General features: G+C 50.9%; 1 protein-coding gene across 1 annotated transcript; it reads right to left on the minus strand.

The window, feature by feature from the left end:
* Positions 1 to 14: 14 nt before the first annotated feature.
* Positions 15 to 22,208, minus strand: CR1 (complement C3b/C4b receptor 1 (Knops blood group); the record flags this gene model as incomplete). The annotated part of the gene is made up of 44 exons (XM_084275828.1): positions 15 to 297; positions 580 to 658; positions 922 to 997; positions 1,150 to 1,179; positions 1,287 to 1,466; positions 3,069 to 3,251; positions 3,551 to 3,733; positions 3,890 to 3,937; positions 4,362 to 4,541; positions 4,897 to 4,982; positions 5,547 to 5,646; positions 5,898 to 6,089; positions 6,301 to 6,483; positions 6,737 to 6,919; positions 7,106 to 7,288; positions 7,436 to 7,618; positions 7,784 to 7,963; positions 8,343 to 8,537; positions 8,768 to 8,859; positions 9,564 to 9,663; positions 9,811 to 10,002; positions 10,592 to 10,774; positions 10,962 to 11,144; positions 11,292 to 11,474; positions 11,995 to 12,174; positions 12,519 to 12,701; positions 12,941 to 13,135; positions 13,666 to 13,751; positions 13,926 to 14,025; positions 14,191 to 14,385; positions 14,488 to 14,670; positions 15,056 to 15,250; positions 16,125 to 16,210; positions 16,539 to 16,638; positions 16,893 to 17,084; positions 17,381 to 17,605; positions 17,860 to 18,042; positions 18,217 to 18,396; positions 18,560 to 18,742; positions 19,377 to 19,559; positions 19,733 to 19,912; positions 20,076 to 20,258; positions 20,933 to 21,115; positions 22,142 to 22,208. The coding sequence occupies 43 exons, from the start codon at positions 22,206 to 22,208 to the stop codon at positions 583 to 585; spliced, it is 6,636 nt and encodes a 2,211-aa protein (XP_084131954.1). The 3' UTR covers positions 15 to 297; positions 580 to 582.
* Positions 22,209 to 23,144: the final 936 nt, after the last annotated feature.

Consider the following 23,144-nt stretch of genomic DNA (forward strand, 5'->3'; position numbering starts at 1 on the left):
TGATAAGAGGATCTGGGGTTAAACTGTGACTTCCGCACACACTGGGGAACGCTCTGCAGGGCCTTACCACAGTGTCTGCAAACCCAGAAAGGAAACCTTTGAGAGCTGGCAGCCCTGTGCCCAAGTCCCGTTGGCATTTCCTTAAACCTTGGTTGGAGTACTGGCCCTGATTCTGCAGTAAAAGGCATTTTAGGCCGCAGAATTTTGGTGTGAGCAACGCTTCCACGCAACCTGCGGCCCACCTCAGTGTGGTGGATCGAGACCATTGCCTGGTTGCCAGCAGCGCGGCGGCCCAGCCTAGGAAAAAGATGACATGCTGGTGTTAAAATTAGACTTTCTCTGTTTTCACCGGACATCCAGAAATTATCTTGTAGCTCAGGGAGGGAAAATTTCTGGGAAATGCATTGTTACAAATGAAGAATTATCTAAATCCCAGCTTAAAAAATAAAAAGAGCTAGTGTTTATAGGTGCCATTTTGTAGTCAAGGCTGATTATGCCTGGAGTGCTGCTAGCAGTGAAAATTCATTGTTACCTGCAATTGATTCAGCATAGAAAGCTGATATATAAATAAGCCCATACCTCCTATGGAAGACATGAGCACTTCTGTTCAGGGATCTGGTTCAGGGCGCTTTGGTAGTTCTCATATGTACGATAATAGCTAAGTGAAAAAAAAAGAAAACAGGGAACTGCATTGGTTTATAAAAGAGCACTCTGGTTGGTTTCCTCTAGGAAAAGTCTTGACCTAAACCAAACACAACCACACCATCAATTCTGCATTGCCGTGCCCTTTGGAAGCGTGAGCTGAAGATACAAAATTACAAGGCCCAGGCACTTTCTTCCAAATATTTCAAGTGTATAAAGCATATAAAACCTGGACTTAGCAATGAAGGACGTGAATAAACATCCAGAAGACCACCTTACCCTTCCTTCTGCTTAGAATTAATTTTCCAGACAATGCTTGCTCCCAGGAGAAGCAGGACTCCTGCAGCTGCAACTCCTGAGAGAGAAAAGCATGTATAATTCTCACTGTATGTTTTAAAGCATATCAGCACAGAGGACATAACATGGCATATCTTGAACAGAAGCAGAGGGAGATGATGCCACTGAGGCCACTAAGTTGTGGCCACAAAGTGTTGCTAAGCTGCTTACCTAGGCCTACTGAACCAGACTTCCGTGATGCTGAGGGGTAGAGACAAAGAAAAATCAGCAAACTATTCCAACAAAAGATATTTGCATGCCTACAGTGTATTTCTGTTTGATCTTTGCTTCCTCCACATTTCACTCACTCAGTTTACAGGCTGGTACAGGAGGGTCCCAGCTGAAGTCCTCTTGGCACTGAATCTGACTGATGCCTTCCAGTGTGTAACCGTCATCACATTCAAGGGTGATGTTAGTCCCAAAGCGATAAGTATTTCCTTTTATGCCTTTCTTAACACCTTGAACTTCTGGAAATATGCATCTGATCTCTGAATGAGAAGTAACAAGAAAAGTGGATTTAATGAGAAGGAACATAAAGCATTAGAAATACAACTGTGGATTGTTCAAGACATTGTTCTTGAATTCACACAGAACATAACCAGGAATTAATTGTTATTCCACGGGGTAATTCCTTTTGTTGTGGCTGCAGAAGAGGGTGGGTGTCTGACTCCCACATGTGAATATTTGTACAGATCAGCTACCCCACACTGATGCTGCGTGTGGAAAGTTGTGTGTCAGAGGGGTACCTTGGGACAAGCCTGCCAGAGAAAGATTTTTTCCTGATACTGGACTACCAAAACATCTGGAGAAGAAAGGTTTACCAGGGAGAAATTCTGCAGGACATTTAGAATCAACTGCCTACAACCCACTTCCAGTGTGTAGAAGTCCCTTGTGCTTAAAAGACATCGCCAGCCATATTTTTAACAATAATTAATTTATTAGTTAGTCCAGACATCTAAGCTATTTATACCACTGATGTCAATGGAGTGAATTAGTTGCTTCAATTCAAGTGTCTGATTACTTCTGAGAGTTCAAGCCCAAGAACTCTGGAAGAGGAAGTTTTCAGTGGAGACCAAAGGGGTGTGACTATTAATCTTTCATGGGTTTGTTTTGGGATTTTAAAAATATTTTTACTTTCTTACGTAATAGTTACTAAGGTTACTTCAAAACCACTGGAATGTGGAAAGACAGGGAGAATTTTTCTGTTAGGCTGCTTCCTTTAGAGAGCCTCTGACTTACATCAGCACTTGGTACGTTATTTCCTTTCATTGTCCTCCAAGTGCATTTCAAGTCTTGAGTCACTGAGGTGGGCACAGCTGTGCCAAGGAAGCACCTTGCGTGGGCAGTGAATTTATTCAGCATGAGGTCCAGTTTCCTGTGCAAGAACGCCCATGCTAGGGAGTTGGTGATCTTCGTGAGGTTACCTTTAGTCAGGCTTGCCTAGTGACTGACCTTCACAGTGAGCTACAAGGAAGTGCCAAGTCACAGACACACAGACATATTCCGAGAAGGGAGTAGTCAGGGTCACATGTTCCTCAGAGAAAATTCTGATCTACTCACTGCCTTAATTTCCTGTTAGTAGTAAGTGGGGGGTGAAAGACAAAAAAGGGGAAGGAGGAAGGGACAAAGCTTCTATTCTACTACTAAAAGTCAAAAGCTTTTAACGGAGGGAAGTTACTATGTAACTTGTTCATAGCAACGAGAGCAGAGATGGAAAGCAGGCAAGAATTAAACTTGCTTTCCAGGCTTGTCTCTATTGTACCTTCTGGCTACTGGCATGAGATTCTCATCCTGCTACGTTACAGCATTAACATACTCTTCCAAGGAGTAACTGGGAGCAGATAAAGTTGCAGTTACCAGACCAGCACTGCCTAGCTGTGACATGGAAGGGGTTTGCTCCCAAGCAAAAAAGGAATTCAGTGTTGCCCGCAGAAAATTTTACTGCTTAGAATTTGGCCCATCCCTGGAGATTTAATTTTTCCCCAAAGTAAAACTTGTATATCAGCATGGCTCTGTGTCTCCTCATCCCATTTCTGGGAGATGTTTGCCACCCTGAATTCCAAACGTCAGCAAACCAAGCACAAATGCACCTTTGCACTGAGGAGGTGGCTGGCTCCAGGTTCCTGATGCTGTGCAGTTGATGAAAGCATTCCCAATGAGTGAATAACCAGGATTACAGCTGTAGGATACAGATGTTCCATAGGAAAAGGTGTCAGAAATGTTGCCTTTGAGATTCCCGTTGGCGATGTTCGGAGGATGGAGACACTTCATGGCTGGAAAGTCAGGGAGAGACAAATGACAGTGTTGACATGAGGATCCTCATGGACTGCCAGGGAGCAGCTGAGACACTGTACCTTTGCAGCCTTGATTGTTCCCTCTTTACTTCGTCACCTAGGCTCAACAACTGAATTTGTAACCCTGTAACTCCATCACGCTTTGGAAAAGCCTTGATCTTGGTTCTTATCTCTCTTTCTATAGTAGAGGGCTCGGGTTTGGTCCTTATACAAACCTTTCCCTAGGGCAAATCATGTTAAATGTCCTTTCTTCTTAGCTCTTTGCAACAAAAACACACCTTGACAGACTGGAGAAGGATGGCTCCAGGCTCCAGACTCTGTACAATAAACGGATGCTGTCCCAATGAGGGAGAAGCCACGGTTGCAGCGGTAGTACACAAGTGCTCCTACACCAAAAGTGTCTGAGAAATTACTGCTGTGTTTCCCATTAGCAATGCTCGGAGGAGGCAGACACTTCACTGCTGAAAGAAGAGAGGGAGTGGGTGATGTTAGATTGTTCAAAAAAGTAGTAACAAGAGAGTAAAAAAGTGCAATTAACCCCCTTCACTGCAAAAAGCAGGAAAGGTTGGGAGGAGGAGCTAGTGTTTGGCAAATCTTGCCTCTTCTTATAGACCTACCTGGCTTTGCTGTGGCATTAGGGTGATGATAGCGCTCTGCCTCTCCATCTAGATACACCATTAAGAGTTTAAAGTACACATTTGGTTGAGCAAATACAATGCACAAATTTACCTTCATTTTCCATTATCCTGCCTTTATGTTTCCAGCAAAAATGTCACTCCTTTCTGATAGTCAGTGTCCTGCCATGAAGCTACAAATGCCTCACTCCCAGGAAACAAAGAGAGCAAGGATTATGGAATGCAGCAAGCAGGGTGAGAAAAGCACAAACCATGCTCCTACTTAAAGCATTACCCCAAACCTGGCTTATCTCCTATGTGAGAAGAGAGGCATAAATACAAGGAACAATTTCTGGTTTTTCCTTAAAGTAGTTGGAGCAAACAGGAAAAATAAACCATCCTTAGCTTCAGCAAGTGGGCAGGAGCAGTCAGGGAGGAATCTGTGACGCTAACAAGTCGGAGTGCTGCCACTTACCCTGCTCACAGACTGGTATGGGTGGATCCCACGTTCTATCAGCTTGGCACTGGGATGTGCGATGGCCTCGCAAGGTGAAACCCTTCTTGCACTTAAAGATAATGGTATCTTTGTATGTGTAGGGGTATTTAGGAACAGATACTCTCCCGTTCTGGATCTGTGGGACTGGACACACCACCTCTGAAAAAAAGAAATGTAATATCTCAAAGAGGGAGCCATATGTGTGTTGTAAACAATGTGTGTATCAAGCCTGTCCTTAACATGCCGCAGCTCAGAGGAGTTTCAGTGAAAGGGACCAGTCCCTGTGGCATCTCACAGCTCTTCATTCTACATAACTCTGAAAAATGAAAAGTAAGCATCTGGAAGAATTTTAGAAGAAACCACCCAAGCAAGGAAAACAAAGCAAACCTAGAGGAGCACTGTGCTTAAAAGGTCTTATTCCTCAAGGTTCTAATTATTTTAAGGAAATGCTACTTCTTAATTTTAAGGACTTAATTTGGCAATTCTGGGCCAGATCTAGTCACCACCGACTTACTCTGACAAATGGGGAGGACACCACTCCATGCAACATCTGCTCCAAAAATCTCACATCGCCTATGAGACTGTCCAACCAGTCGGTGCCTGGAGTTACACAGAGAGACATGTCAGTCAATACCAAGTCATACAGTTTGGACTTTGCCCCCCACGCTGATGCTACCCCAGAGGTTTCCTTCTACAGCCTCCTGATTCCGGCTGGTCACAGAGATGTTTCTGTTCCTTAGACATGTGGGAATGAAGGACAATGAGTTCCTTCTTCCCAGATCCAGGAGGAGCAGCAGTGATCCCCAGTTACTTGGGGTTGGATTGGTCAGCTGCTAAATCAGGGCTCAGACCCAAGCGATTTCCAAACTGCTGGAGTCTGCTTGCAGCACATGCTTGCCCTCTTGGCTCCTGCTGGGTGGCCATCTGAGGAGGCAGACTGAAACCAAAGTTTGCAAGGGAATATATTGAGCACAGGCAGGGTAAGATGAGAGACTGTCCTCCCTTTCCTGAGCAGGCGACTACGGCGCAAGTGGAACCACACTATGAATTCTGGCTTGTTGTGGGAGAACGGCTGGTGCAGAGGAGTGGGCTCTCAGTCGTTATGGTAAGGTGCCTGGCACCGAGCTCAGGAAACGGAGTCAGCAAAGGCAGCGTGGGACTCACCCTTCTTCACACGAGTGGCTCACGGTTGACCCAAAAAGGAGATCTGTCAGAACAACAACTCTGCCATTCTGTGGTGTTTCTGGGTATTTACATTGCTTCCCTGGGAAAGAACAACGCTGAGTTTAAACTCCTCTGTTGGAGTTTTGCAACGCCCTACAAGAAGGTATCTTAAGGATCTGTCCACATGGAGACACCAATAACGATGTGATTTTTAAAAGGCCAATAGCTACCCAAAATATGTGACTAGTGAAGCCATGTATGAATCATAGTATAAAGAACTGCTATAAGAAACCCACAAACGTAGCTTAGACAAGTTTCAACAACCAACACCAAACTGATTGAGCTATTCACTTTCACAGAACGCTAGCGCTTCAGACCACGTGTGGTTTGGTAGGCATGTCAGGGTTGGGGGTATTCCGGGGTGTCGGGTGTATCCCAGCTGGCAGCGGTAACGCACGGTGTCCCCGACAGGAAACTCCATCAGATTTCTGTATTTCTCAGTCAGCTCGGCAAAGGTTAAGTTTGGAGGGGCACCACAGCCACCTGGCAGGAAAGGAAACACAGGGGAAACAGGGATATCAACTACAGAATATCGGTTTAAAGTGTTTGTTGAGTATGGATAGTTTACAAGCAAAAGGGGAAGGACTGAAGGGTTCCAAATTTTGCAGAGTAAGGGAAAATATGAGTCCTACAGGCTTTTAATGGCAGAAATTCCCAGACTTTCCACAGCTCCCATCTCAGAACCACTGTGTACCTGCACACTGAGGAGGAGGGAAGCTCCAGTTTCCAGAGTCGGTGCAGTAAATGGAAGCCTCTCCCAGGAGGATGTAGCCAGGGTCACAGCTGTAATTTACAACCATCCCAGTCGTGAAAACTTCCACGTCCTGGCTGCTGTGATTTCCTCTGTCAATACTGGGAGGTGAAGGACACTGCACCACTAAAGAGGGAGGACAAAACAACATGAGAAAAGGGCAACGGCAGGGTAACATGGGGGCAGGATGCAGGCAGAGACATCAAAGCTCCTGGGTGTGCTGGAAGCACGCTGAGACTTGTGGTTGTCACTGCATGTGCATTTCTCTCCCCGCCCCCCCCCCCCCCCCCCCAAGGTTTCCCTGCTCCAGGCTTAGCTGAGCACAGGACAGACAGACACTCAGCCAGCCATGGGGAGGTGTGGTGGCTGCCGCCCCCACCTGCACAGCGTGGGTACGGGAGGCTCCAGTTCCCCGAGGCCGTGCACAAGACAGAGGGGTCTCCGAGGAGGGAGAAGCCGGGCTGGCAGCTGTAGCTCACGGACATGCCACTGGTGAAGTTTGCCCCGAGCTCCGCGCTGTGCGTGGCGTGGGCGATGACGGGGGGTGGAGGGCACGGCAGCGCTGCCGGGGGCAAGAGCAGAGAGCAGCATTTAGTGATGGTGCCCAAGGGAGGAGCACGTGTACCTCGGAGAGAGACCCTCACACCTGAAGTGACCTTAAGTGAGGCAGAGAGCACAGCCCAGGGACCCTCCCACAGTAGGAGGGCCCTGAGCATCCTCATTCGAGCCCCCCTGTGCCCACACTCACCTGGCTCACAGGTGGGGAGAGCGGGTGCCCAGCGGCCGTTGGGCTGGCACTGGGCTTCACGGCTGCCCCACAGCACGTAGCCCGGCTGGCACTGGAAGGTGACGTTGTCTCCGGGATGGTACACAGTGCTCTGTCCTTCAGCCACTTCTCCATTCTGGATGCTGGGGCTCATACAGGTGATTGCTGGAAGTGAAAAGCAGCAGAGCAGGGGCTGGGGGAGCAGCTACCAGAGCGGGGTGTTCCCCTATGGTTTTTGTCTGGTGAAGGTTCAGGTAAACTGTGACCACGATGGTCTCCTTTTTCTCTGTAGGTACAATGTTAGCAGCTCACCTTTGCACCATGGGTAAGGGAAGCTCCAGGTTCCATTGACTGTACAGTACAGAGTTGCTTCACCAATGAGGGAGTAGCCAGGGTTGCACCTGTAATTTACAGCCTTTCCAGGGAGGAACACATTCACAGCCCCACCATCATGCTGGCCATGGTCAATCACTGGCAGGGAAGGACACATGCGCCCTAGAGGGAAGGAAATCTTCACTGAGAATAGGATTTCCCATTTAGTTCTAGAGAACTGAGTCTTTGTGAGTACAAGTATGTGGCTATTCCCTTTTCTCCCCTTTCCTCCCATAATCCCTTTGTATCCCTGGCATATCTACAAGTAAAAAAGGCAGGTGAATGCACCTTCACACCGAGGGGCAGGGGTGCTCCAGGCTCCAGAAATACAATCGAGCTGTGCTTCTCCAATGAGAACATAGCCAGGATTGCAAGTGTAGCTCACGGATGTGCCACTGGAGAAAACCACCATGTCCTGGCCACTGTGCCTTCCGTTGGCAATGGCTGGGGGGGGCGAGCACTGTGACACTGGGGAAGATGACAAAACCACACTCACATCAGTAGTGAGAATAAGGAAGAAGTGAGTTGTGTACAGGATCGCTGCAGCTGAGCTGTCAGCCTGTAAGAGAATGGGGATGCCTTGGATGGGTGTCTCGACTCATTGTCAAAGTCTATCCTGATGCTTCAGCCCTCTGGACTCCTTAGCATGTTATTTCTATGTGCTCCTCCCAGGGGAGGCCAAAATGCTCCTGCAGCGGGGGATGTACAGCAATTACACACCCTGACCCTGCATCTTCCCACCCATTCTGTCTTGGGAAGAGCTCCACAGGACATCCCTGTATGTGCTGAGCCCTGCCTGCAGCCTCACTGGTGGGGACAGATGCCCATGTCCCCCGCAGAGCCCTACCTCCGCACTGCGGCGGCGGCCCGCTCCACACGCCGTGCTCCCCATCCTCGGTGGTGCAGAAGATGGAGGGCTCTCCAGACAGCGGGTGGCCGAGCTCGCAGGTGTAAGTGACCACGTCTGCATAGGAGAAGGTGCTCATCAAGTCCCCACTGTGTGTCCCATGGGGGATGTTTGGTGGTGGATCACAGATGATACCTGAGGGCACACGGATGGTGGCTTTTAGCATCAATGCTGTGGCAATGCCCAGGGCCTGCAGGATGCACACGCTTCCCAGGGAGGGAACTGGTGGGAATGGACCCGACCCAGCAGCGATGCTCTTTGTCTTTGCCTTGGCAGATCTCTCCCAAGGAAAGCAGCAATCTGAATCTTGTGCTGTGCTTGGTTTCTCCTCAGTCTCTGCTCAGCTCCTGCCACAGTGTACTTACTCTGACAGACAGGAACATCGCTGCTCCATGACACTCGTGTCCCAGACCTTGAAAGCACACAGTGCCGCTGGGATGCTCCAACCAGCCTGTACCTGAGGTCAAACAAAGTCACTCATGTCACTACAGGACTGTCCTTGGAGGTCACATCTCCTCCAGCACCCATGTATTGCCTTAGTTGCCATCCAACCCTGGCATTTAAAAGCTATAAGGAACCTTGGCTCATGGGGGGACCTCCTCCCAGGTCCCTCAGTCAGCAGAGGCAGAACATCCCCAGGGGCTCGGGGAGCTGCCGTGCCCTCTCTTCTTCCTTCAGTCCCCTGGAAAAGTCCACTTTAACAACTTCTGGTTTAAGTCAAAGCTAGCAAAATAAACCCCCCTTTCGCACTCATATGCCCCACACAGCCAGACTTAGGCAGTTATGCCTTTTCATTGGCACTTAAAATTTATAAATAAATCCCTTTCCCTGATTTCTGTTGTCACTTGGACCAGAAATTAGACTAGAAATAGACTGTCACGAAGGCTGGAATTGCTGTAGCACAGAAACGGATTTAACCTCCTCCAGAGGATTCTGAGGTGTTCCCTGACCTTATGGATGATTTCTGCTCTCTCCCAGCACCTCAGAGCTCCAGTGTCTCCTCCAGCATCACCTTGCACAGGCAACCCAGGGGTGCTCTGAGCTCGGAGACACAAGCATTGGTCTCTTGTGGGAAGACACGTGGTGCCTACGAGTTGCAGGAAGAGCAGAAGCCTTGCAGACTTCATGGAAGGGAGGCAAAGGAGCTCAGATGGGACTCACCCTTCATTGCAGGTGTAATTCACTGTTGACCCAAAGAAGATATCTTCTATAACAATAACTCTGCCATTCTCTGGTTCTCCTGGATGATCACACTTTCTCCCTGGGCAGAAGAAGAACCAGTTTTAAGCTTATTTAACTCAACGCCATAGGAAAAGAGACATGAATAGTGACCAAACCCTCCAGAGGAGGGCACTGAAAGCGAGAAATTACAAGGCTTAAACACACTGGAAGCGTCTGCAAAACCTACGTTTGCAGAACTGTGGGGCTGTGGACCACGTGTGGTTCTCAAGACACGTAATAGTTGGTGATATTTGAGGATGTCTCATGAATCCAGGTCGACAAGTGTACTTCACAGTCTTCCCAACGGGAAACTCAGTCTGTTTTTGATATTCCTTGTTTAGCTCAGCAAACAGTAACGTTGTTGGTGTCCCACAGCCAGCTGTTGAGAAACCAAATGAACATGAGGAATACAGGCTGGCTGTGAAATGCAGCTGAAGGGAACAGGGGCATTGGTGGGCAACGCCACAAACCTCTGAAGCAATTAATATCTCTTCTACGTATTCTGACATTTATCTACATAAATTAACACTTACTTGCCATGTAAGGACACATGCACCTGATTTATATGCTCTTTAAAAAACCCAAATGAAAGCAACCCCCAGAAGACCCAGTTTTCCTAGTTTGGCATTCCCACACTCCACACATCCTGCACTGCAGCACCTTTGGGCTGGAGAGTGCAGGATTCTGTGATGCCAGAAAGGAGAACAGCCACGACTCTCCTTCTGGGGGACCACGAGCATTGGTAATGCCACCAGGTTATTCCCATTGCCACCAGATTGAACACAGCTACTGGGTGTGCTGGAAGCATGCTGAGACCCGTGGGTGTCACTGGATGTACATTTCTCACCTCCACACAGGTTTCCCTGCTGCAGGCTCAGTCGGGCACAGGACAGACAGACACTCAGATGAGCACAAGACAGACAGACACTCAGCCAGCCATGGGGAGCTGTGGTGGCTGCCGCCCCCACCTGCACAGCGTGGGTACGGGAGGCTCCAGTTCCCCGAGGCCGTGCACAAGACAGAGGACTCTCCGAGGAGGGAGAAGCCGGGCTGGCAGCTGTAGCTCACGGACATGCCACTGGTGAAGTTTGCACCGAGCTCCGCGCTGTGCGTGGCGTGGGCGATGACGGGGGGTGGAGGGCACGGCAGCGCTGCCAGGGGCAAGAGCAGAGAGCAGCATTTAGTGATGGTGCCCAAGGGAGGAGCACATGTACCTCGGAGAGAGACCCTCACTCCTGAAGTGACCTTAAGTGAGGCAGAGAGCATGACCCCGGGGCCCATCCCATAGGAGGAGGGCCCTGAGCATCCTCCTTCAAACCCCCCTGTGCCCACACTCACCTGGCTCACAGGTGGGGAGAGCGGGTGCCCAGCGGCCGTTGGGCTGGCACTGGGCTTCACGGCTGCCCCACAGCACATAGCCCGGCTGGCACTGGAAGGTGACGTTGTCTCCGGGATGGTACACAGTGCTCTGTCCTTCAGCCACTTCTCCATTCTGGATGCTGGGGCTCATACAGGTCATCACTGGAAGTGAAAAGCAGCAGAGCAGGGGCTGGGGGAGCGGCTGCCAGAGCTGGATGTTCTCCCACGGGTTTTGTCCATGTAAGATTCAGGGAAGCTGTGACCATGATAGTCTCCCTTTTCTCTGTAGGTACAATGTTAGCAGCTCACCTTCACACCATGGGTAAGGGATGCTCCAGGTTCCAGATATCAGACAAGAAACTGTTGTTTTCCCAGTGAGGACATACCCCGGGTCGCAGTAGTACTTCACTGATGTTCCAGGGATGAACGCTTTCACATCCTTGCTCTCATAGTGGCCATTTTTGATATTTGGAGGAGAAGGACACAGTAGCACTACAAGGTGGGGAAAATCATGGCTGGTGAAGGGCTGGTACCATAAACCCCCACTCTAGGGCAAGGCAGCCTTTGAACATCTTTCTTCCCCATTGAATATTCCCAAATAGCTAAGGCTGTCACTGTTTCAAGTATGCTCCCACACTCATTCATCAAATCTTCCTGTTTTTTAGGCTTGTGGCCATCAAGAATGATCATTTCTCGCTACTTAGGCATTTATTATCTAAAGGTTCCATCTGCATCCCTATCAGTTTTCTCTGGCATTCCTGTGGTTGCGAACACCAGACACCAGCTGGGTGTTCCCTGCTTTGTGGATTCATTTAGGGAGGTGAAAGCCCTACCTAACAAGGGTCTGAATGGGGGTTATGAAGATGGGAGACAGGTACTTGCATGTTTTCCCTTTCCAGACCTGGAGAGTAGCCCCTTTACCTCCAATGCGAGGTGGTTGTCCTCTGCCAGGTGCACCCACACAGTGGTTCAGAAGAAACCAACTACCACCCACTGCCACACTGAGACTTACTCTTTTCACAGATGGGGACAGGAGGGTCCCACTTGCCCCCAAACTGGCACTGAGACTCTTGAGAGCCTTTCAAGGCATAACCAAAGTCACATTCAAAGACAACAACATCTGTGAGTTTGTACGTGGTCTCCAGCCCAGTCGCTCTTCCATTCTCAATCTCTGGTCTTTTGCAGCCGATTGCTGGAAATGAAGAGCAGAGGCATGTTTGGGACGTAGAGCTCATCCTGGGCACAGAGGGACACTGACCAGAGCCAATACCTGCTGCAGAACCTTGCCATCACTGTCATGGGCATGTCAACATTATTGACTGTTATTCTTACACAAAATACCATTATTCAACTGCTTCCAAGTTGTTCTCTCCCCTAGTTGTTAGGTGGGGAGAGAAAGGGAAATCCAGAGGCCTGGGAGACTGTGGGACCTTTGGCCACTGCCCCAAATGGAGGTATGATCTGCAGTGATTAGTCCAAGAGCCTACAAGGAAGAAAGGACCCAGGGAAAGGTAAAAGAAGGCAACACAAACACACCTTCACATCGGGGCCGGGGCCGGCTCCACGTTCCCTCAGCGGTACATCGGATGGAGGCATTGCCGATGAGGGAGTAGCCGTCCCTGCAGGTATAGTGCACAGCCGAGCCTGGAAGGTGGCTGTCCAAGGGCTGGCTGCTGTGCTGCCCATTGGCAATGCCTGGAGGAGGTGGACACTTCACCTCTGCAAAGGAGAAGGAAAGGCAGGTAAGAAATACAGACACAGGCAAGAAGAAAACATTGTAAAAATCCATCCTTCAAAACCCAAAGGGGGAAGACAACCAATCCCAGTAACTCCTCTGAATAAATGTGTGTCATGTTTGCTGCTGTCTCATCACCCTGTGCAGCCACCATCATTTTTTCCACCACTCACAACCCTCTGTCGCTGGCAGGGACGGGCACCCACACCCCTCAGAGCCCTACCTCCGCACCGCGGCGGCGGCCCGCTCCACACGCCGTGCTCCCCGTCCGCTGTGGTGCAGAAGATGGAGGGCTCTCCAGACAGGAGGTGGCCGGGCTCGCAGGTGTAGGTGACCACGGCCGCGTAGGAGAAGGTGTCCATCAAGCGCCCGCTGTGTGTCCCGTGGGGGATGTTTGGTGGTGGATCACAGACAATAGCTGTGGGCACATGGATTGTGGCTTTTAGCATCAGCCCTGTGGCAGTGCCCCGGGCCTGCAGGACACACATGCTTCCCAGGGAGGGAAGGCATCTCAGCAGTCATGCTCTCGGGGTATGATGACCCAAATTATCCTGAGACAAACCTTGTATGGGAAGAGCCACACGTGGGAAGGAAAAACCTTCCTTGCTGCCCATGTCTGAAGTGCGTGGGACAATTCTTACCTCCCTTTCCATTACTATTGGTGACACATGCAGGAGAGACTGACCACACCATTACTACATGTGACCAGTGGGAAATTCTTAACCCAGTAACAGGGAATTTAACATATTAATTGTTTTCCCAGTTTGGGCCAGAATAAAGAAAAAAAAAACTTTGGAAACATTTTCAGAAACATCCAAAACAAGAGAAAGAAATTAAAGAATTTACACATACACATGAGGAACATTTTGCACTAACATCTGTGTCTTGAAAGATGTGCTGCTTTTTTTTGCAAACCATCTCCAAGGACCTCTGCTGTGGCCTACTTACCCTGGCAGATGGGGGCATCTCCACTCCACGAGACGTGTGTGCCAGAGACCTCGCACATTCTCTGAGATCCTCCAACCAACTTATACCTGGAGTCACACAGGAGGAGTTACTAATTGACATCAAGAGACTTGAGATTTCTTTACAGCCCTTGTAAGTGACAGTCAAGGCTTCTGGCTTGGGAACTAGGTTCCTTCACATGCAGCTGAAAGATCTGCTTCACTCCCACTGGGCAGCTGAATTCAGCCAGTTGTGAGACTCACCCTTTGTCACACGTGTAATTCACTTTGGACTCAAAGAGGAGGTCTGTCAGAACAACAGCTCTGCCATTCTTCGGATCCTCTGGGTTAGCACATCGTTTCCCTGGAAGGGAGGTCAGCCATCATCACCCCACAGCTGCTGACTCCCAGCCCACCCTGGGATGCTAACGCAGAGACTGGGCTGCGTAAGGAATCCCAGCAAGCCAGAAAAATGTGAAAATCCAGCTAAGCTCAACACTTCCCATTTCTCAGCACTATGAGGACATACTTTTACAGAATTCCAGTGCTGCAGACCATGTCTGATTCCCAAGACATGTGATGGCCATCGGCATCCCCAGGTGCTGGCTGTACCCTGCCCGGCACACGTATTCCACTGTCTGCCCCACAGGAAAGACGGTCTGGCTGCCATATGGCTCCTTCAGCTCAGCGAACGCCAGGCTGGTAGGTGCATTGCAGCCTGCTACTGAGAAAGATAAAGCCAGCCCAGTTATCAGAGGAGTCAAGAAAAAGGATATCTGGGGGAGTGGGGGAAGGTTAACGTTGGGAGCACTGCTGGAACACTTGCCCTGCTCGCAGGCTGGCACAGGTGGCTCCCAAGTGTTATCTAGCTGGCATTGTAGCACTCTGTGGCCACGTATAACATAGCCTGGCTCACATTCAAAGGTAACAGTGTCCTTGTGTGTGTAGGCTGTCTTAGGAGGAGACACTATTCTCCCATTCCGGACCTGTGGGACAGCACATCTTGCCTCTGGAAAAGAATTGCAAGTCTCAAAAGAGGCACTCGGGCAGCACAGAGCCATGCAGCTGCAAAGCCACCTGGGGCTGCGGTCCCTTTGAAGACACAAAGATCAAAGTAATTTTCCTATGGATGAGGAACTGCCAGCATCCAGCCCTGTGGAGCACTGAGGGAGAGATCCAAGCTGAGAGGTGAGGCTGGGAGTGCCAGAGGCAGCAGGGTGGTTCTCCAACTTCCTCCCCTCTTCAAACCAGCCCCTGCAATCCCTGCCCTGGCAGGCACTCTGGTGAGAAGTGCAGTTCTCCAGAGGTATCCCAGTCTTTCCAGATAAGAAGCAACAGGCGCTGGGAGGGTTGAGGATTGCACCTGAGTATTTACACGTGAGCACACAACCTACCTCCACAGTATGGGAGGGGGCTGCTCCACACACCGTTCTTCCCATCCTGCGTGGTGCAGTGGATGGAGGGCTCTCCATGGAGCGGGTACCCGGGGTCGCAGGTGTAAGTTACAGAGATGCCGAAGTGATACTCATTCAGCAGCCTGCCAGTGTGCTTCCCATGGGGAATGTCTGGGGGCGGCTCACAAGGGATACCTGCAGAGGAGCAAAACAAGGCTTCTAAATTCAACAGCAGCACCAAAGTACTTTAAATCCATCAGTCTGTGGGCATAAACACTCATCCTAGAGATGGAGTAACCGCAGTGAAGTGACCGGTGCGACTGGATTCCATCTCCCTAGCCAGATATTACCATGACAGAAAGCAGACCAGTAAGACAAACCTCTATGGAGGAAATACCTACATGCTTTGTTTTTTCTACTGCTTAAGAAATAAAAGAGCAAATATTTGGTTTGCATTGCCTGTGTAAAACGATGCTTTTTCAGCTGCACACAGTGCAGAGGCACACGGGCAGAGAGTTGTATGTCGCCTTAGGTTAGTATGTACCTAGAGAATCTGTAAAATGCTTTAAAATCCCAGAATGTACCAGTAAAAGTTTCTTATCTATATGAAACCGTCCCCTAATCAGCAGAGAAACACCTGGGTGTGATTGTTGTGGTGCAGCACAGCAGCTCCTCAGGTACACATCACGTGTCCGTGCTTGTGGTGAGACAATGAGCCTGAGGTTTGGGGCACTGGGACTCTGCTTCTGGCCCTCCCACACCACTCTGCCTGGTTGCTCCGTGTCTAACATCAACAACCCTCAAGCTAAAGATAATATTTTTCCTTCCTCTCCTACAATGGAGACTAGATACCTGAGTGCTGCTGTGAAATCTCCAGCTGAGACACTGCTTTTTATGACCCATTAAGCTTTGAGATCTTATGCCTTTTCCCCAGAATATTTTCTTATGACATCAAAAACTCCTGATAGTTTTCATGCCCGCAGAGCAGAGAAATTCCCCATGAAAGATTTGGCTGGAAAGATTCTCTGCTGGAAAATATTTGCCAGGTCCAAGCTACACCCCCACTTACGCTGACAAGTGGGAATTTCACCGCTCCATGCAACACGTCCACCAGAAATCTCACATCGCCGGCTGGATGGTCCAATTAACCTGTACCTGGTGAGAAAAGGATTGAACATTCATTCCCAGTCGTTTCCATGTGAGTTGTTACCTCCTGGATGCTGGGATCAGCCCCACTGACAGCAGAGCTGTGATGCTGCAGAAGGTCCCCTCCTCACTCAGCACCACCTTACCAATTTCACAGTATTTACATGTGTACATAAGATGGGGAGCACCTTATGTGTTCAGATAGATCCAGAACTCCAGAGAGCAGATTCTTTATCTAATCTATTGGTTGGGAATGAAAGAATAGGGTGGAAAATGGGAGACTTACCCAATACATCTCTCCCTGCTGGCTCGAGTGGCAGCCAGATCCAGGACTTACCCTTCCTCGCAGCTGTACACCACTGTCGACCCAAACTTGAGATCCGTGAGAGAGAGGATCTTCCCATTCACAGGTTCACCAGGATGGCTGCATTTTTTCGCTGAGGGACAAGAAAACCTCAATTTAGGCTTCTCTCTATCTATACCACGGCAAGACAGATGCAGCTACTACTCCAGTAATCTGTCCACGTTTCCAGTTACCCCCAAACCGGGTTTCAAATAGCATTACATTACATGGCTTTACTAGTCACATATATTTGAACACCAGAATAAGGTTAATGTTTTTTTCAGCATGGACAGAACCCAGGGCCTATTCCTTCTGGAACAACGGACACCAAATCAAGGAGCTATTCACTTTTACAGAACTCTAGCGCTTCTGACCACACTCCGCTCTCAAGGCATGTAATAGTAGGTGACATTCCTGGGTCTTTAGCATATCCAGGTCGGCAAGTGTATTGCACAGTCTTCCCAACAGAAAAATCGATCTCGTTTTTATGCTCCTCATTTAGCTCAGCAAAGTGTAACCTTGTAGGAGCACCACAAACACCTATTGAGAAAGAAAAGAGACATGAGGATCAGGCAGGACAGGCATGCTGGGTGCAAGCACAGAAAGGCACTGGTACAAGGAAAGGTGTTTGGTTTGCCTTGCGAAAACATTTATTTGGATTAATGCAGCCATTTTTAAATAAACATGATGTATTTTCCTAAAGGGTTTCAGAAAATCACATTCTTTTTTCCCAGGACATACTTAAATCTTCCACTGAAAGGGTTTAACCACCTGTTCTAACAGGGTTGAGGACGCAGAATAGCAGCGTAGCCAAAGGCAGCTATGTCACGATTTACCTGGACGTTCAGACCTCTTTGAGACATTCTGCTGATGGTGCTGCCTGGTGCAGCTGGGAACGGGAGGGAGCCAGCTGCCATCCTCTTGGCAGAAGACTTTGGCACTGCCTTGCAGGCTGAAGCCCTTAGCACACTCAAATGTCACTGCTTGCCCAGGTGCAGAGATAAGGTCTTGACCACCAACGTGCCACCCATTCTCTATGTGTGGGTTTATGCAGACAGTCACTGGAAATGATGATGGGCCAAAGCGATGCGCAAAAGGAGTCAGAACAAAACAAAAGCCAGACAAGCTGTTAATAGTGCAACAACAAAACCTACGTGACACCCACTCCCCGGTCCCACCTACGTTCACTTGTACCATGCAACACTTTATAGGGGATTCATCTTCTCAGAGGAACCTGGCTGCAAGGGTCAAGGTCTGCCCTATGCTCAAAGCATCACTAGGAGCTTCTCCCCCCAGGGACAGATCACGGACACACCTTCACAGCGAGGACCAGGCTGGCTCCAGTTTCCAGATGCTCTACAAAACACATTGGCTTTTCCAACCAGGTAGTAGCCGGGATCACAGGTGTACATTACGGACATTCCCGCAGTAAAAAATGCTTTGTCCTGGCCATTGTGATTTCCATTGTGGACTGCTGGAGGCATGGGACACGGCCGGACTGCAGGAGGGACACAGAAAGGCCAGCTCAGATGGAGCACAGCGTGCAAGGGGAAGGGACATGGCAGGATGCTGCAATGATGAGTTAAAGCCGTTGTGGGAACAGCTCTGCCTGTACAGGCTGCTCCTGCCTGCAAGGAGCATCCACTGGGAAGCTGCAGACACCCATACTCACTCCTCTTGCAGATGAGCGCTGGTGGGTCCCAGGCCCCCCCTGGCTGGCACTGAGTCTCGTAGACATCCTCTGCAGCATAACCAGCGTTGCAGTAAAAGTGAAGAATCTCTCCTGCTTTGTAGGAGCTCTGCGGCCCATGGACCTTCCCATTCTGCACCTCGGGTACCGTGCAGCCAATTGCTGCGGGGCACATGAACAGCATCATTTAAACTTCAGTGTGTGGGCCAGATCCTGCACACACAGCCCCCTCCCTTCTCATGACTGCCAGAAGCCTGCCTGCAGTGTCCCTACATCCAGCAGCCTTTCTGCCCACCCCACACCTTGCAGTGAGACATCCACCCACCTTCGCAGCGGGGCAGGGACCTGCTCCACAGCCCGGTTTCTGTGCAGCTGATGGACGTGTTCCCGACCAGTGCATAGCCATCCTTGCAGCTGTAGGACACAGTCACCCCCCGGGAAAACTTGTCCCTGGCCTGCCCGTTGTGCAGCCCGTTGGCGATGTTTGGTGGCCGAGGACACGTCACCTCTGAAGGAGAGGAAAAGCCAATGAGAGCATCTGGGAGAGGCAATGCCTGAGGGACAGCTCAGCTCAACCCTCCTGCGCATCAGACCGGGGAAAGGTGAAGAGGGAGGGTAAAGGGCTCACGCCCCAGGTGCTGCTGGGTCCGTTCTGACAGCCAGCCTCTGGGTGCCCTGTCTCTGGACAAAAAAGGCTGAATTGATTCATAAGAATCCAACCATCTTGCCCCAAAGGCCGTGTTGTGCCCTGTGCCTTGTCACCAGCACCATCACTGGCTGCCACTCCAGGGATGTGCTGCAGCTGGTTTGCTGCCAGAGCAGCGGGAGGAGGGTGCTGGCTCTGGAGACCCCTTTGTGTTTGGGCCCTTGTGAAGTGATGTGCCAGTCCTGGACATACACTGTGGAGTCACCAGCACCCAGACCCAGCACACGACATGAAGCACACACACCCCAGTGACAGGAGTACCCACCTGCAGATCAAACGGACACGAGCTCGTTCTTTATGCAAATTAAAACTCTGTACTTCATTATAGGAGAAATTAACCCCTCAGTGAAGGACTCAGTGACAAGGGTCAGGGTCTGCCCTGTGCTCAGAACACCACAAAGAGCCTCTCCCCCTGAGGGACAGACGTTGGACGCACCTTCACAGTGAGGACCAGGCTGGCTCCAGCTCCCTGACACTCTACAAAACACATTGGCATTTCCAACAAGGTAGTAACCAGGATCACAGGTGTATGTTACAGACATTCCCATGGTAAAAACACCTTTGTCCTGGCCGTTGTGATTCGCGTTGCGGACTGCTGGAGGCATGGGACACGGCCGGACTGCAGGAGGGACACAGAAAGGCCAGCTCAGATGGAGCACAGCGTGCAAGGGGAAGGGAGTCAGTGGGATGCTGGGATGATGGATTAAAGCTGCCTGCACAGGCTGCTCCTGCCTGCAAGGAGCACCTGCCAGGCAGGGCTGCCCTCTGGAAGCTGCGGACACCCATACTCACTCCTCTTGCAGATGAGCGCTGGTGGGTCCCAGGCCCCCCCTGGCTGGCACTGAGTCTCGTAGACATCCTCTGCAGCATAACCAGCGTTGCAGTCAAAGTGAAGAATCTCTCCTGCTTTGTAGGAGTTCTGCTGCCCATGGACCTTCCCATTCTGCACCTCGGGTATCATGCAGCCAATTGCTGCGGGGCACATGGACAGCATCATTTAAACTTCAGTGCATGGGCCAGATCCTGCACACACAGCCCCCTCCCTTCTCATGACTGCCAGAAGCCTGCCTGCAGTGTCCCTACATCCAGCAGCCTTTCTGCCCACCCCACACCTTGCAGTGAGACATCCACCCACCTTCGCAGCGGGGCAGGGACCTGCTCCACAGCCCGGTTTCTGTGCAGCTGATGGACATGTTCCCAAACAGTGCGTAGCCATCCTTGCAGCTGTAGGACACAGTCACCCCCTGGGGAAACTTGTCCCTGGCCTGCCCGTTGTGCAGCCCGTTGGCGATGTTTGGTGGCCGAGGGCACGTCACCTCTGAAGGAGAGGAAGAGGGATTGCTCAGTAGGTTTTGTGTGTTACATTGGTGGTTTTGTGTGCTACAAAGACGGTTTTGGCAGCAGCAGGGTAAAATCCCAAATTCTGCTCAGTCTCTGTTCCTTTTGATGACCTCAAGTGTTCCGTTACAGGAGGTATGGCAGCACCACGATGACAGTCACATTGTGGCTGGAGGAAACTACTAATAATGACAGTGCTGAGAGGAGAACTCCCAGGCATGTCGGGGGATTCAGCAGAAGAAGCACACGAACATGAAAGCAGCAAGAGCAGCAAGAAGCTGTGGTTACTTCCCACTGCAGGAGGAAGATGAAAACATCCCACATCTGACCAGGAGAGTCACAGAAATTCCCCTTTGGGTAGCAGAGAGAGCCTGCAGCTCGGAGAATCCCGGGGAGGGCACAGCCTCGTGCCCACACCACCTCAGCCCCAGGGTTAATTTTTCCCCTTGCCCTCCCGAACTCAAGACAGAGCGAGGCTGCAGCCGGCCCCGCATCCCACCCCAGCTCCTTTCTTCGGAGCTGTTTCCATCTCTCTGAGAGCAGAGCTGGCAGCGCTTTGGTTTGAGACACAAGGACGGATGCATCCTAATCCTTTCTTCCCCACCGAATTTAGGGGAGCCTCCCCCCTGGCTGTCACCATGCTGGGACACTTGCCCTTTTTGCATGCTGGCAGAGGTGGTTTCCACCTGAAGTTAGCTTGGCACGTGCTTGTGTGGGACCCCTGAAAGGTGTACCCCACGTTGCACGTGAAGCTTACGGTGTCCCCGGTCCTGTAGAACCGACGAGAAGCTGACACCCTCTTCCCATGCTGGATCTGTGGGAACGGGCATTGGGTAACTGGAAGAGGGAGAGAAATAAAACTTTGTTTATCTACAAAGCTCTGGAGCTGTCCCTGCCTGTGATGGTCACCGTGACCTTACAAGGGCACTGTGGGGGGACTTGCTGGTGTGCTTCCAGGGGAAACTGGGGGGCTGTTTGCATGGAACCCCTGGGAGAGAGGGAGAGAAAGGCAGACAGAGATGCAGGCATGCAGAGAGCCGAGCAGGCAGACAGATATTCAGACCCAAAACTGCAGAGAAGCAGCTTTGTGTTTACTAGGCAAGAAGATAAGCACTAGATGTGGGAATATCTAAAAAGGTCAAAGAAACCTCTCTGGCTCCAAACGTCCTTTGGGTTATGGGGCAAAGGGCCCCAGCTCCATCCCTCCAAGCCCTATGTGCAGCTCGGAGTTTGGTTTTGCAGGAGAATGACAGCTTGGAGTGAGCCACAACACTGAACCTCTGCCAGGCTGGCAAACTGACTGTTCGTACAGCAGAAGGAAACACAATTTAACGTTTTCAATCACAAAGTATTAACTTAGTGATAATTTTGGGGTTTTTTTATAAAAGTATAGCTGGCCTCCCAGCCACTCTGGGCAGCTCAGGCAGCAGGGACAGCAGGGTTCAATTTAAGGGAGCTCAAACCCAGTCTATTACTGGAACAGACCCCTGGGCTCGCTGCCGTCAGACGCCGCGTCCATAAGCGGCTTTACTCTGGCAGAGTAGAGACATAGGTCAAGCCTCTTGTTATGAGAAGCAGGGCAGGTTGTGAAAGGCTCTGGAAATAACCTCACTATGGGAGGTTAATTCCCTTTCTCCCAGGCACGGGGTGGCCCCGGTGCCATCCCAGAGAGTCTTTGTCACAAGCAGAGCGACTTGGGGGTTCTGTGGGTCTGGTGTGTCAAGGTCCACCTGGGACCAGCACAGGAATCTCTCCACCCCCACAGAGAAAAGCAAGAGGGTCAGTGAGGAGAGGAGCAGCGATGAGGAAGAGGAGGGCCATGAGAGGAATGGCCCCGAGGCACCGACCCCCAGTCTCCCTTACCTTGAGCCACAGTGGCCAGGAACAAAGTGGAGCTGCACAGGAGACAGAGGGTGAAGGCGAGCACCATGGTCCGGACCAGAGGTGTCTGGCACAGACTGCAGCTCCCAGGGGCTGCAGGAAGATATGGGTACCCCAGTTCCCCCTGCCATCCCCCCATGTGGAAGGAGGCACAGCTGTGGGGCTTCCCGGTGCCCAAGGACAGGAACCCGTGGGCTCCCCAGAATGGGGCAGGCGCAGCCACCACCCCCGGGGTGGCTGCAGGTCCTTCATGCTGCTTCCGCTGCTGTTTTTGGCAGGGGAGCGTGTAACCCTGAGACCCACTGCATGTCCCACGGGCACCGCTGATAGAAGGGTGGGTGCAGGCAGAGATGCACCACTAGCTGAGACCTACCCTTGGCATCCTCACAGGGGAAGTGGCCTGGGCTCTGCCCCGAGTCCCCGGGGGGGGCTAATAACAGCCCTTCCAAGGAACCAGCTGACGGGATGTGGGTCACCTGCCCTGCTAAGGGCAGGGTAGAACGGGGCATTCCCCCCTCGGGCACCCATGGGACCAGCTGCAGCTGGGGACACATCAGTCCCTTTGGGCCGTGGGTGCTCAGCCGAGAGGCCCAGCACACAGCTCGGTCCCACATGTGGCCCCAAATCCTCCTGCCCCAACCCTGGCTGCTCTAGGACTCATCCACCCCAGCATGAACCCTCGCTGCTGGCTGGAAGAATAGAAACACCTGGATGTAGAAGCAGCCACAGCGACCTCCGCTTCCCTCCTCCCACAGCAGAGGATGCTTTCTGAGCCTAAAGTAAACAGCAAGACACATGTTACTAAGTCTTTTTATCCCTTTTATTGACAGAGAGTTTGCAGTGTTTACACATCCAGCATGCAGACTGCAGAATTTCACTTGGCCTATTACAATCAAGTTCTAAAGTCAGTTACGGCTCAATAACTGAGAGAGACTGGCTGCAGCAGCAAGCTTGCCACAGCCATAAGCTACACCACAGCATTTTC

Source organism: Gallinula chloropus (genome assembly GCF_964237585.1).
Source record: "Gallinula chloropus genome assembly, chromosome: 27".
NCBI classification, from domain to species: Eukaryota; Metazoa; Chordata; class Aves; order Gruiformes; family Rallidae; genus Gallinula; species Gallinula chloropus.